The sequence below is a fragment of the Tasmannia lanceolata genome, unplaced genomic scaffold, assembly GCF_043159265.1.
Source record: "Tasmannia lanceolata isolate RefF3 unplaced genomic scaffold, GAP_Taslan_0.1 ptg000024l, whole genome shotgun sequence".
Taxonomy (NCBI): Eukaryota; Viridiplantae; Streptophyta; class Magnoliopsida; order Canellales; family Winteraceae; genus Tasmannia; species Tasmannia lanceolata.
Genome location: NW_027518701.1, coordinates 1,995,684 through 2,009,300, shown reverse-complemented (window position 1 = coordinate 2,009,300; position 13,617 = coordinate 1,995,684). Strand labels below are relative to the sequence as shown.

The 13,617-nt window shown below is 38.2% G+C and overlaps 1 protein-coding gene and 1 pseudogene across 1 annotated transcript; both read right to left on the bottom strand.

Annotated features, from left to right (window-relative positions):
• Positions 1–2,989: 2,989 nt before the first annotated feature.
• On the bottom strand, positions 2,990–6,050 carry LOC143857424 (exportin-2 pseudogene; annotated as a pseudogene).
• A 5,420-nt stretch (positions 6,051–11,470) lies between these two features.
• On the bottom strand, positions 11,471–13,092 carry LOC143857422 (putative F-box/FBD/LRR-repeat protein At4g03220). The gene is made up of 3 exons (XM_077367848.1): positions 12,865–13,092; positions 11,893–12,069; positions 11,471–11,740 (listed from the first exon to the last, which is right to left on the bottom strand). Exons 1-3 carry the CDS (start codon positions 13,090–13,092, stop codon positions 11,471–11,473), a joined length of 675 nt encoding a protein of 224 aa, XP_077223963.1.
• Positions 13,093–13,617: the final 525 nt, after the last annotated feature.

Here is a 13,617-nt window from a genome sequence, read left to right as displayed (position 1 = left end):
TCTTATGAAACCGCTTCCCATACACTTCTCCTGTAAATCCTTCTTAGTAAAATATTTGGTCAGTTCTAGGGGGTAAATTTTCACTTCAGGTCCGGAAAGAACTTGACAATTTGCGGGGTAAATTGCAATAACTGGTAATGAAATAGATGAAAGAGGAGAGGATCGATGACATCTGAAGCTTGAAACATTAGTAAGAAGAGATGATTTTCAGTTTACAAGAAGCACATAGGAGAATGGATTTTACCCGTGTTACTGGCCTGTAGTATGGGGCAAGCCAAGAAATTGAAACTCCGATAGCAAAACTTCATGAAAATACAGATGAGACCTTAATGCTGACAGAAACCGTTGGACCGGATCGATGACATCTGAAAGTTAACAGAATAGTGCAAAGAGATGATGGTGATTGGTGAGATTGCAGAGGTATGTGTTTTTTAATTCATGGGCAATTCCAAGAGACTTAAAGTAGAACTGAATTGAAAGGCAGTAGATATGTAATGGTTAGACAAAATGTTTTGTTTCTGTTTACTATTTAATATGAAGCAACATTTGGCTCATTGGTGTTTGATTATGAGAACCCACTCAAAATCAAGCTGTGTTGCCCTGTTTGATGAAGTCGATAAGGTGCACATTGCTGTTTTCAATACAAGGCTTCAAGTTCACGATGATGGTTGACTAACTGATACCCAATGGAGTAGTATTGATTTGTCCAACACCTCAATCACCTTGACTTTGAATCTAGGAGCAGGGTACCTTCTTGCTGAACTCGCATGAAAATCTTCTATGCAGACTTTCTGCTCCTCGAAGCACCTCATTCTCCCCCTCTTCTGTTTCGGCGCTCGCATGCCCAAATTAAATGACAAGTTCAATATAAATGACAAGTGTCATGGAGGGGACAAGAAGGATGGAAGATTCTACCCACTCTATAAATAGAGGAGCTGAGCTACTTGAGAGGGAGTTTTTTATTTTTTAAAATGGAGAATTACATTGAGTGTGTGGTCATTGGAGAGAGCCTTAGTGGCTAAGAAGAGGAGTTTCCCCCCTTTATGAAGATTGGAGCTTCCTTCATGTAAGAGAATTCCTTTCTCATTTTCTATTCCTTAGTAGATTGTATTTCACAATCTATGTGCTGCCATGAAGTTTGAATTTCCTATTCTTGCCTAAGTATTTTTCTTCTAAATATGTCCAACGTTTCTTTCCCTTGTAAAATTCCAGTCATTCTCTACTCTTAATGTAAATAGACATCAGAAATCCTTCCAAAAAGGAAATCCATCCCTTGTTTAGGAGCAAAGAACGAAGAGTTCAGATCAAGTTTTGATTTCAATTGAGAATGGAAGGCCTATGACAGCAAGTTCATTAACTGAACCTGCTTCCATAGCTAAATGTTCAATCGTTTTTTAGCTCCTTATTTTGCTTCAAGCTTTTAACAGATCTGTCCTCTGAGATATACCTGTGAGCACCTCCTGTAATAAATTTTAAGATCTAAAGAAAAACTCTCCTAAAACCTGCCCTATCTTGTTTCTTTCTTACCTGAGAACTAACTCCTCAAAGAAATACAAGTTCCCTTGCTTTTCTCCTCAGAATTGATCAAGTTCCATCGATCAAAATATTCAATTACCTCATATCAGCCTCAACCTTCTAGATCATTTGCCTTCCATAGATCCTCATGATCTAAGGAATAGGTCTCTTGGATCTAAACTAATCCTCACAGTTTAAGATCCTACCAATCTTGGAATTTTTTGTTTTACAACTCTGCTTCTTCTACAGACCTCAGCAGTTTAAGTATTCAAACATCCTAGTTTGGTTGACCTTGAAAATTCCTGGATCAATCTGAATACTACACTCCTACCTTGTCTATATTAGAAACTATACTGTGATTGGTTCAAGGCCTGATACAACGCAGATCATTGTTATTTTTTCTCAAGAATTTCTAAACACTATGTCTGTATTCTACAATTAAGACTGGAATTTTTTCCAGTACTGTTTAATCCTTGTAGAGGTTCAAATTGAATCTAAGTTTACTTCATCCGGATCACATCAAGATGTCAAGATCATAGTTACCGGAAACTCCTTGGGCGGGTGGGAAACCCGATTCCCCTAAAATGCATTTCTCGCGGTTGGGAAACTCGTTTCCCCTAAAATGAGGGAAACACGTTTCGGAAACGTTTCCAAAATATAATACAAAATTGGAGAAATGTTTTTGAAACACATGGGAAACATATGGAAAACTTATGTAAATAATGTGTAAACTCGTGATAAACGTATGCAACACTCGTAGAAAACGCATATGAAACATGTAGGAAACATGTGTTGAACTTACGGAAATCATTTTGGAAAAAACACATCTTTTCCTAAGACATTTCTCATACGATTTTCTATTGTTTCTCGTTTCTCGTTTCCCCTGTATTTTTTTTCATGCGTTTCCCATTTCCGTTTCACGTTTCGTTTCCCACCCTAGTAACTATAGTCAAGATTAGGTGGACTTATTCGGGACTGATAAGTTTTTTTTATTCTAATGAGATAGAGATTCAGGCCCTGCTTAGGGGATCAGACTTTTAGATTTGTTGATGCTATTGAGGAGATCATAGACACAACTACAACATATGATACAGAATTTCAGCATGTTTTATGATCGCAAACAGCGAGGAGGGACACCTCTATAAACCTTGGGTGGATTGCTTGCCTCCGTAAATGTTTGACTATCCCACCCTTTGATGTATTTTTTGGTTTAGGCCTGGGTTTATTTTGTATGATTTTCTTTTGATATTTTGTTGTGGTTTGACCATCTCGGTCTGGTCATCTTTGCTTCTACTTCATGAATTTAGCACCATTCAAAAAAATCTAATTTTAATTTCCATGGAGCTAACATAAAATTTTTTTTGACAGTTAGACAATGGAAAAATGGTGATATGACAATAATCTACCTTTCCTTTCTACAGAGATAACATAAACAAAATGCTAAAACTTGTAAAATAAAAAAGAAATGGCGGTCTTACCCAATGTCCGCAGAAAATGCAACATAAATTGATAGACTAAAGGCATAAGATACAACAATAATCAACTCCAATCTAATTACAAACAAGCTTCCCATGCCACATGCATAAGTTAAGGAGGGTGTAACTAACTGACAAAATGAAAACTATAGCCACAGTGCCAAGTAGAGAAATGAAGAGAGCAGAATAATAACTTAGCGTGATGACGAATATTTACCTTGACTATGGAAAAATGATATATGCTGAAAAGCTGGAGCAGTGCTGCTCGATTGGGCGAATCCACGTACTGTTCTACGATTGCCGGGTACTTTCCAGGAGAAAGAGTGGAAAGTCTGGCTACTGAAGTTACTAAAAATTCTTTCGGATCCCTTATTTCCTTCAGAGGATCTTCCTCTATCTTACCAGCATTGTAAAGACGATTAAATACAGTAGTATAACTGACAGTTTCTCCTATGTTCGGCACTTCCACTTCGCCATCCACTCTATCTTGCTCTGGTCGTGCGAGAAGAGTAATAGTGCTGTCAAGCATTTCCCCCCATAACTTAGCAGCAGAGTTATCCAAGAGGCACGGAGACTCGCAAAGAAGTCTGGTAGAAGCAATTGAAGTCAACTTGAATTCAATGGCCCCAGTGATCAGTTTAAGATTTGGTATCCAGGATTCCTCGAGAAACATCCTAAATTGGTTGGGCTGAACAGCATTTATTGAGTCCACAAGAGCTGTGTGTCCGTACCTGACCAAAAAACGTGACATGAATGTCATGAGCAACTTCACAAAAGTCACAATTCGCCGATTCTGCAAGTGTGTAAATAGAAAACCCCATATGTGGCCGATGTAAGGTGTCATCACATCATAGCCAAGATTTTCTACAAGACTGTTGAGCACATAGAAACCATGTTCCTCCATTCTTGGAACCAAGACCAGCTTTTGGAATATATCAAGCACGTCACTCAGCCTCCCTTCTCTACTCAGCACATGAGGCATCTTCTTAAGGTATGCCTGAAGCAATCGAACGAGAGTGGGGAGATTTCCAAGTATGTACCAAGACTCGGGTGAGAGAAGCTTCTCAAAGAGTGGCAGGTAATGCCTTGGAAGAGGTGGTCTATTTATCTCCACAAGCTGAGTCATGATCTGAAATGTTTAAGGCCAAAACTCAGTGACACTATTTTCCAAAATAGATTCGAGAACAGGGAAAAGGTTTTCTTCTAATGATGATATCAGAGAAGGGTCCTTCCCACAAGACCTTCTGACCAAAGCGGCCACTGACTCGAACAGGTAATGGTGAAAGGAGGGGGTTCTTTGGGTTCTTTAAAATCTTACAAAGAACATGTGCTAGACTGGTAACACACTTGCAGGCAAATGTACCACCAATGTCAGCCACGCCGACAACCCGCATGATGCACTTCATGACATATATATTATCTTCGGATTCTGGAAAGTTCAGAGCACTGAAGAGATGGTCCATCAACATTAGCATGAATGGATGTATATCAGCAGAATTGTAGCAAGGACGGCCCCTCTCATCTTTAACAAGCAACAGCTTCTCTATACAATTTGCAGCATACGAATGAACAACATTCGACTTAAGAGTAAGAAATCGTACAACATAGGGAATCAAAGAAATCACAAACAATTTCGGAATCTGGCTACAAAAATTCATGAAGAACTTCAAAGCATCTGCCTTGAGAATCGGATTTAATCCGTTCACATCTTGGATCTTTAATTCCGGAACAATAACAGTAGTGAAGAAGTTGTACAAATTAACGAAACCAGGAGGGACCAAATTTTCACCTGACCTCTTGACCGCAAGAGAAACAACCAAATATATTGCACAATCCTTCTCCTTCCAATTCCCACCCGGGTTAGTGGCATACAAATCTAGCATATTCTGTATCCGAAATGAAACCATTGATGTTACCTGCTCCCTGTAATTCGTCATTATTCCTTTCAGAAGCTCGCAAACAATTCTCCTCCTCGTATCAAGATCACTCCCCTCGATGTCTCTCCGAATGTACTCAACATAGTTCGTCTTAAACATCTCCTCATCCTCGTCCCGAAGCCAAATGTTTGGGATCACAATTCTCTGACAAATCTGCTCCAAGATGCCACCAAACATCGTGTGGTGGACGCTCATACTGACTGTGGTCAAGAACTTAATCGCTCTAATGGTCACATAATCACGGCTCGAAGATGCAGATGTAGTCATAAGAAGCCTCCAAATTGCATCAACGAAGCCCTCAATGTACCCCTCAAATTCCTCTTCATCCTTCTCCACGTAGAGGGTGATGTTCTCGCAAATGGCAACTCTGAGCCTATCAACATTGGCAATCCCATCTTCGTCCTCCTCGAGAGCAGGGTAAGTGGTGGTTAGATATTTATGGAACTCACAAATCCACTCCTTCATATGATCCTCGAAAAACTCCGGCAATTCTTGGAAGTTAGAGTGAGTAGAAGATTAGACAGCAGAGGCGCTGAGATTCGAAGAGAGTCTGGAGTGTTTCGGCGGGAAACTGAGGATTTGTAGAAATGAGCTCTGATGTTGTGTGGAAGATCTTTAAGACGGGTTCCACGAATCCATTAAGGCAATACTTGAGGTCTAAAAGGAATTCTTCGGCTTTGCAGCAGTGTCTGAACTTCTTGAAGATTGAATTCGCAGAATCAAGGATTCCATTGATAGAATAGTAATCCTTCGAATTCCCAAGTCTCGAGACGAGATCAGGGAGGAGGGACGGCTAGGATTTGGGGAAATCGTGAATGGCAATGATGATGAAGGCTTCGCTAAGCTGTCTACGAATGAGTGGGGTAGAAGAGAGCATGATGGAGAGGATTACGGTTTTGATTTGGTCTTTTTCGGGGTGAGAGATTGGGGATGAATCTGAATCTGGAGGCGGAGCCCAGCGAGAGTAGAGGTGGTTCTTGAAGTTTATGGATGTAGATAGGCGGATTTGATTATCAACATTAGGCTCTTGATTATCAACATTAGGCTCTGATACCAAGTGTAGTACACAAAGTGCATCACCATGAAGGGTTGAAGCTTGTGAAAGGTAAGATCCAGAATCATATTAGGGAGAGAATTAGAGAGAAAGAGTAAGAAGCCTTTTTATGGGGAAAAATGTTCTATAAATTCGATCCTCGAAAATTTCCGGATCCGCCCTTTAACGGTTTTTGGGAAAGGAAAGGATGTAACCGTTAGGGAAAGAATAGGAAACGAATTTATTATAGAAGAGGAAAATTTGGGCGGGAATAGGAACAATGCTATTATTTAATGAAAGGAAAATACTTTGAAAACGGGATTCCGTTTGGAAAATAAAAACAGAACTGAAATGGCCGTTGATTTGGCCCATTTCAATGTGTATTTTACTATTTTATTTCCTAATCGGGTTGCGAACCATCAAATTGGTCCCCTTTTTGCTAGGAAAATTTTGACGAAAACTTGCTAAAAATTCCCATAATATTGAAGGGAACTGCTAGCGTCCATCGCAAAAGGAATTTCGTTGCTGGTCTGTTGCATGTCAGACCACCCACCTTGTGAATGGAGACAAAATCCTAACAAATCCCAATATGGGATGAAAGTTGAAATAAATATACAAGATTCGGTCACATGGGATTTAAACAATCTTGAAAAGCAGGCAATTGATTGGTGCGATCTTAGGCCATGACCCCATCTAGGACCTTATCCTATCATTTGGACGGTCAGATCAGTCATAGAGATGGTGTATACACCTAATTTCGATGTATAACATATCAACTAACTAACCCAAGAGTGTAGAACACTAAGGTCAGTGGTTCAAATTTGCTTACCTATCAAAAGAGAACAAATTTGTGCAGGCATGTAGTATGTTTTAAATGAAATCGAGAAAATCTTGATATTTCTCATGGCTTGGAAACTGTACGAAGTTTCTAAGAAACTTTAAGGGCACGTTTGGATACCAGGAATCAAGAATGGGTATGGAAATCAAATTCCATTCCTATTCCATTTCCCATGGTAAAGGAAATGTGGATTCCAATTCTTGTGTTTGGTTACGCATTATAATGAAGAATCATTATTAACGAAGCATTTTCAGAAAAAAAAAAAAAAAAAAGCAGGTTTAGGGTCTTACGTATGAGACGAAGCATTTGCCATAGAGAGACAGATTTTCTCCCTTAAATCATGGAGAGAGAGAGAGAGAGAGAGAGAGAGAGAGAGAGAGAGAGAGAGATCTTCTCCCTTAAATCATGAAGATTTTTTCCCCTAATTTTGTCAACCAAGTCAAGTTATTTTGTGTTGGGAATAAGAATACCACCTACCTAGGGCGGTATCAAAATTCATCCAAGATTCCACCTAAAATTCCGGTTGGGCATTCCCTTTGCACTGAGTAAAATCTCCCAAAAGCAAGAACCGTGGGGATAGAATCAAACACCGATTCTTTAATTCTGATTCCATCAATCCAAAGACACCCTAAAAGCTTTACAATTTGTCCTTTCCTTACCATCATACAGAAGCTTAAGTTTGAATTTTAGTGTAGTAGGTTTCTTAGAAACTTTTTTTTACACTGAAAAAATTCAAACTTAAGCTTCTGTATGATGGTAAGGAAAGGACAAATTGTAAAGCTTTTAAGGTGTTAACATGATTGGTGCAATTAGTGGGTCCCGCATCTTACTCCAACGTGTCATAGTCCCACAAATTGTCATTGATTGGCATGTAAGACTCTCTAGCACCAATCATATTAGCATTCAATTTCAGCTTTGGATAGCCGAAATCAAGAATCAGTATTGGTGTCAAATTACATTCCCATTCCCATTCCAGTTGCCCCCTTCAAGGGTGCATTTGGATTGCCGGAATCAGGAAACAGTATCGGTATCACATTCCAATCCAATTCCAATTCCCATCGTAAACGGATAACAATTCCAATTCTAGTGTTTGGGTAAGCACTGGAACTTATCTAGGGAATCAAGCTTGATTTCGATTCTAGCGTTTGGTACCGTCTAGACTCGGAATGGAATCATATTTTCAATAAATATTTCAATCAGTCATACTTGTTTTTTAATAATAAGACGAATATACGCTATATTTTCTTATTCTTTATCTTAGGCATACTGAAAAATTAGGGTATTTGAGGAGAACTGCAAATGCATCTTGACTTCTTCATCTCTAGGAATTAGACAGATTGCTTGAGGTTGGGAATCATATCAACCTTCTTCATGAAAACCTTTTCAAGCAAGCCAGGCAAAATTGGGACACTAACATCTTAATGCCAAACAGAACCCCAAGAAATTTTCCTCCATTCACCAACACTGAATTTTACAATCAATTAATACAATACTTATCACATAACAGTAGCAGACAAGAATGATGCTAACAAAAGCATGTAAAAATTCGAGCAAATGCATAGTCTAGCCAATTTTTCAAACCCGGAATTTATCTAGGACATCGCCCACTCAATTATTTAGTCTTTTCAATTTCTCTTTCTTGGGTATCAAAATTCAAGCTAAAAGAGATGAACCCAAAAAAAAACTAGTAAAAAAAGAAGAAAAGGTGAAACGTTGCCTCATCATCATCCCAATTAAGTATCTCTGGAGCAAACTCAAATCCATAATATTAAACCACCTCCCAAAAGAGCTCAACTCACAATCCCAAGAAAACATTGCAGAAAACAGAAGATGGAAGATGTGATTCTTCCTAAATATTCTTTACAAAACTGAAAGTCATAATCGCAGCAAAAATCAACGAAATCATCAAAAAGAAAAAGGAAAGAGAATTCACCTCTGTTTACTAGTTTATTAGAGAGAGAAAGGAGGAGAGACAGAAACAACGTCTCTAAGGATTCGGCCAGAGAGCGAGGTGTTGGCCTGGCAATATAAAAGGTAAAAAACCAAACCCTGAAAATAAAAAAATTGGGAAAGAAAAAAGGAGAAAAATATGCTATTGGAGCTGTTGATGTTAAGTTGAGACAGAAAAGCAAGAAAACTGCCTAAATGATGAAGTGGGTGAGCTTTGAAATGGATCCTCTTATGGAAGAGAGATCGAATAAAACCCATTTTCTTCTGTAGAGTTTTCTAGGTTTTCTTCTTTTGCTCATCTTAAAGCTCGAGATCTACAACATGCAAACAACGGGAAAAGAGAACGTGGCTGCCTTTTCTCATCAGAGTGAAAGACCACATCTCGACTCTGGGTTTTTGAGAGAGAGAGAGAGAGACACCGTTTTTCGTGTTGATTCTGGGAATCAGAATACCACCCCATTCGGCGGGTATCAAAACCCGCTGATTATTCCCTTGTTTTTTCCGCTTGGTTTCAAGTTTTGTTTCCAATTACATTTAGCAAATGAAACCAAACACCGGAATCGCCTAAAATGGTATCGGATACCAATACCGATTCCCGATTCCGGCAATCCAAACACACCCAAAGGGAGTGTTGATTACAATAGTTGTGTCTCGGTAAGTATTAGAATGGGGAATTGGTATTGACTTTAGTTAGCAAAACTCCGTTTTAAATGGTGTTTTTATTTTTTTTGAGAAAAACTCAATTTATTAGTGTGCGGTTTAAAACTTTTACAACGAATAAAGCTCCGTTTTTTTAGGCAAACGTTTTAAACACGTTTAAAATGCGTTTTAAACACCTTTTTTTGGCCAACTTTCCAATTTTACCCCCACCATTTTTTGTAAATGACAAAATTCTAAACTCATTTTCTTGTGTTCCTGTTTTTTCTACTACATTTTTTTGAACCACTGCCGTATTAAACTCGAATTTTTGCCGTCATTATTAATATTATTATTATTATTATTTTGCAGAGTCACGTTTTGCTAACTATGCTATTGACATGTCATATTTCACATTCCACACCGACCACCTCTCTCTCTCTCTCTCTCTAAGAAACAAAGAAAAAGAAAAATAGCATATCATCATATCCAACTGCAAATCCCGCCACTAATTCAACACCAAAAACAAAAAGGGAAAAAGCATAAAACAATGGATTATAGGGAGGATTAGCACCTAACCTTAAAAAAAACACTCCAGAAAGCTGAAACCAGATCTCTCTCTTTGACACATTAGTGAAGTTGGCTTTTCCCAAACTTTCTCCACTGCTTCGACTTTTTAATTTTTTTAATAAAGTCACACAACAGGATTCAGCTACGGCTTTAACTTGCTTGAACAAGTGTAGCTTGCTCCACTATTCGAAAATGTCTGCAATAAATTCAAGTAAATATAGTGAAAAAGTTGCGAGTTAACTGAGTGGCCAATGGAAGGTGTCAAAGGGTTCTTCCTTTCAATACTGTCACCTGTTTTTGGAGTTCTTTGACCACGGAGAGAGAGAGAGAGAGAGAGAGAGAGATTTAGTGAATGAGTCTCTGAGTGCAGTGATAAATCTACTCCCCATGTGTCTTTCTCTCTCCTCTGGGTTAGAGACAGAAAGTGGAGAGAGAAAAACACATGAGGAGTCGATTTATCACTCCCCTTCCTAAATAGTGTAATGTAAAATGTGCTTCAAATCTGCCTATTTCTACAAATTCCAATTCTATAGTGACATTTGGCATAGATCAGACCTGCACTCGTTCCACTCTAGTCCTCAATTCCTATATTACTTTCCCAACAAACTCCACATGTTAAGATATTTGTAACCGTTTGGGAAAGGAAACCATAAATTCGTTTCCCCGAAAATGAATGCGTTAGATCGTGCAAATAGTACACTATACCTACCCCATTTGTCGTATATCGATGTGTTCTTGGTTAAAATAGAAAAGAAAATTGGAGGGAATGTAATCTTCTCTAGAAGATTTGTGGGGTGTGGCCTATCTACAACAGGAACCACTAAATGAATGGTTTAAGTCCTGAAAATACCTAGGCCCACTATACTTGCCTATTTCTTTGACTTGAAGGGATGTGATCATCTTCTCTAGAAGATTTTGGGGCATGCCCTATCTATACTGAGGACAAATTGGTGGTCCCACAATGCTTTCTCTTGCGTGTGTGCATATTTTTGTGACACCCATGTTAGAAGACATGGCTATGGTTCATGCTGAAGTTGGCCAATCTGTTAAACAAATCAAAACATAACTTCCTTCAATTAGGATTAAGATAAACCAGTGTCAAATTTCACAATTAAGAGTCTAAGAAAGTGTAAATATTACAACTACAAAAGTAATAATGATTGTAGCACCAGCTGCCCATGTTAGAAGCCATGGAGATGGTTCCTACTTAAATGCTTCACCTCTACAATATATGGATCCTACATGTTGTAACCCATGTAAGACATATTAAGACGTAAATGCCTCCGCCTTACTCATCTGTTAAGCAATTATCAATGTAAATCTTGAAATTTTCATATATGATCACAACAATTGAAATTTTCACCTTGAAGGGCTAATGGGAAATTTTGTATTCAGTAGCTGCATCTAATTTTCAAATTGAGCTTCAATAGGAAGATTCCTTAGACAAAATACTCTGAAAATAAAAAAAATCCAAGGAACTGATAGTTTCAAGTTGCCAAGTAAAATTCTCCATAATTTAGTAAATCATTATTTCTGCAATCCTTGAGGCTCCATCACAAGCTAACACATTCTGAATTAGCATGAATTCCAACCTTGACAAGATATCGTCATGTACCTTGATGATCAGTTTCTTCAAGATCGTTGAATTCGCGAGCAAATATCTCAATAAACTCATTTCATTTTCTGATCCAGTAAATCCTCTAATCGTTAAGAATTTGAGGTGATATAACAGGCAATCGAAAGGTGACCGTTGTGATTCCCAGTAGTCCTCGGGATCGACGAAGCTCTAGGAAGACAGAATCCGATCACAGCATATAAGCGTTAAATCACTTAAATATTAAATTAAGAGAAAGTGTCCAATTAAGCAAAATCATAAATTAGTTTAATGAAAAATGATACAGCTAAAAATAAACAGAAGCAATTCATGGAAGTACTCACATTGGCACATCTTGTAAAACCTATTGTTATGGAAAGAGACTCCAAATTCGGAGAACTCCTAAGCAAGCAGGCAATCCCTGGAAGCTCAGATTTGTCTAATCCCGTCTTTAAGGTCAAATTCTTAAGATTACGGAATGGAGTTGGAAGACATTTGAATAGCTCCTCAGTTGCCAGGACCTTTGGACATGAAAATAGGGAAGACCATTATACAAAGCATGAATACTACACTATTGCCTAAAATTGAGAGTTTTACACGGTAATATTTAATGGGATGGAGAAGAAAGAACTCAATATTCCAAGCACCAAATATGGTTTTTGCAAAAAACAATAACCAAGAAAAGAAGCCACGCTTCTGTTACCAAAACACAAAGTTTAATTTTCGTTTATCAAAAGTTCATTCCTCTCAATTGGATAATATATATAATGACAAGATATCCTCTAATAAAGAGTCCTATCAAAAGAAAATACTAACCCCCTACTAAAAGCAGTACTTAAGAAATCCTATAATTCTAGACTACTCACTGAGATTATCTAAAGATAAGGATAAAATAAGGAAACAACTTCCTATAGGTAAGTAGGTATTCTAATCTGCAACTTTGTATGAAATTTCACCATGGGCTAAATTTTCAGCATATCAATCTCGTCAAATGCATCAGCATCAGAATCCCGGGTTGGAGAAAATCCGTCCTCGGATTTGAATCTTCGGCGAGCGCACGTTATGACTAATTTTCGTCCCATGATTCAGAAAAACTCGCACGAGTTTTGAAGTGTTGAAGAATGCTAAACATCTGAAACTTAAGAGCCTCTAACTCTTCTACATAATCTCTAGGACGAAAAGACAATCTTTCTTGATATTGAACCGCCATGAATTCATAAACATCCATTATAGGCTTCAATGTATAATCTAATAAAAAATCAATCGACAAAAATTGATGAAGGAATAAAATTAGTATGTCGACATTTATCATCTACTTCGATCTCCATGCCACCAGATCTAATTTCTTTTGCTTCTTCGGTCGTGGTTTCATAACACACAACAACCATCTCTTGTGTTACTACATCCTCGCAACTCCCACTATCAATGATAATATTATTTCTAGTACGCCGAGTAACTAACGCCTCACCATTATCGTTCGAAGTGATCTTGTCACCCTCATCATCATTGTAGTCGTCAAAACACGGTTGTTCATTTAGAGCCATCGATTCGACTTACTCGTCAAACTCTTCGACCAAATCTAGATGTGGTTGTTCATCTAGAACCTTCAATTCGAACAACTAGTCAAATTCCTCGTTGGACTGATTAGGACCCATCCGATCTTGAACTTTCCTTTCACCCGGCTCAGCCCACGGAGCACGATGATCAAAAGGGTTAAAATCTTCCGAGATGATACTATTTTTATAGCCTCTCCGAGTTTCGAGACACGCTACGCGTTTCGTTAGTTGATGGATTTTCATCCTTAATTCTTCAACTTCATTGATTTGATGATCTTGATGACGCCCACGAGCCATGGTAGTCGCTTCTTTGCGACAAACGCCACGAGTCAATCAGAGCTCCGATTCCAAATTAATGGGATGGAGAAGAAAGAACTCAAAATTCCAAACACCACATATGGTTTTTTGCAAAAAAACAATAACCAAGAAAAGAAGCCACGCTTCTGTTACCAAAACACAAAGTTTAATTTTTGTTTATCAAAAGTTCCTTCATTTCTCTCAATCGGATAATAT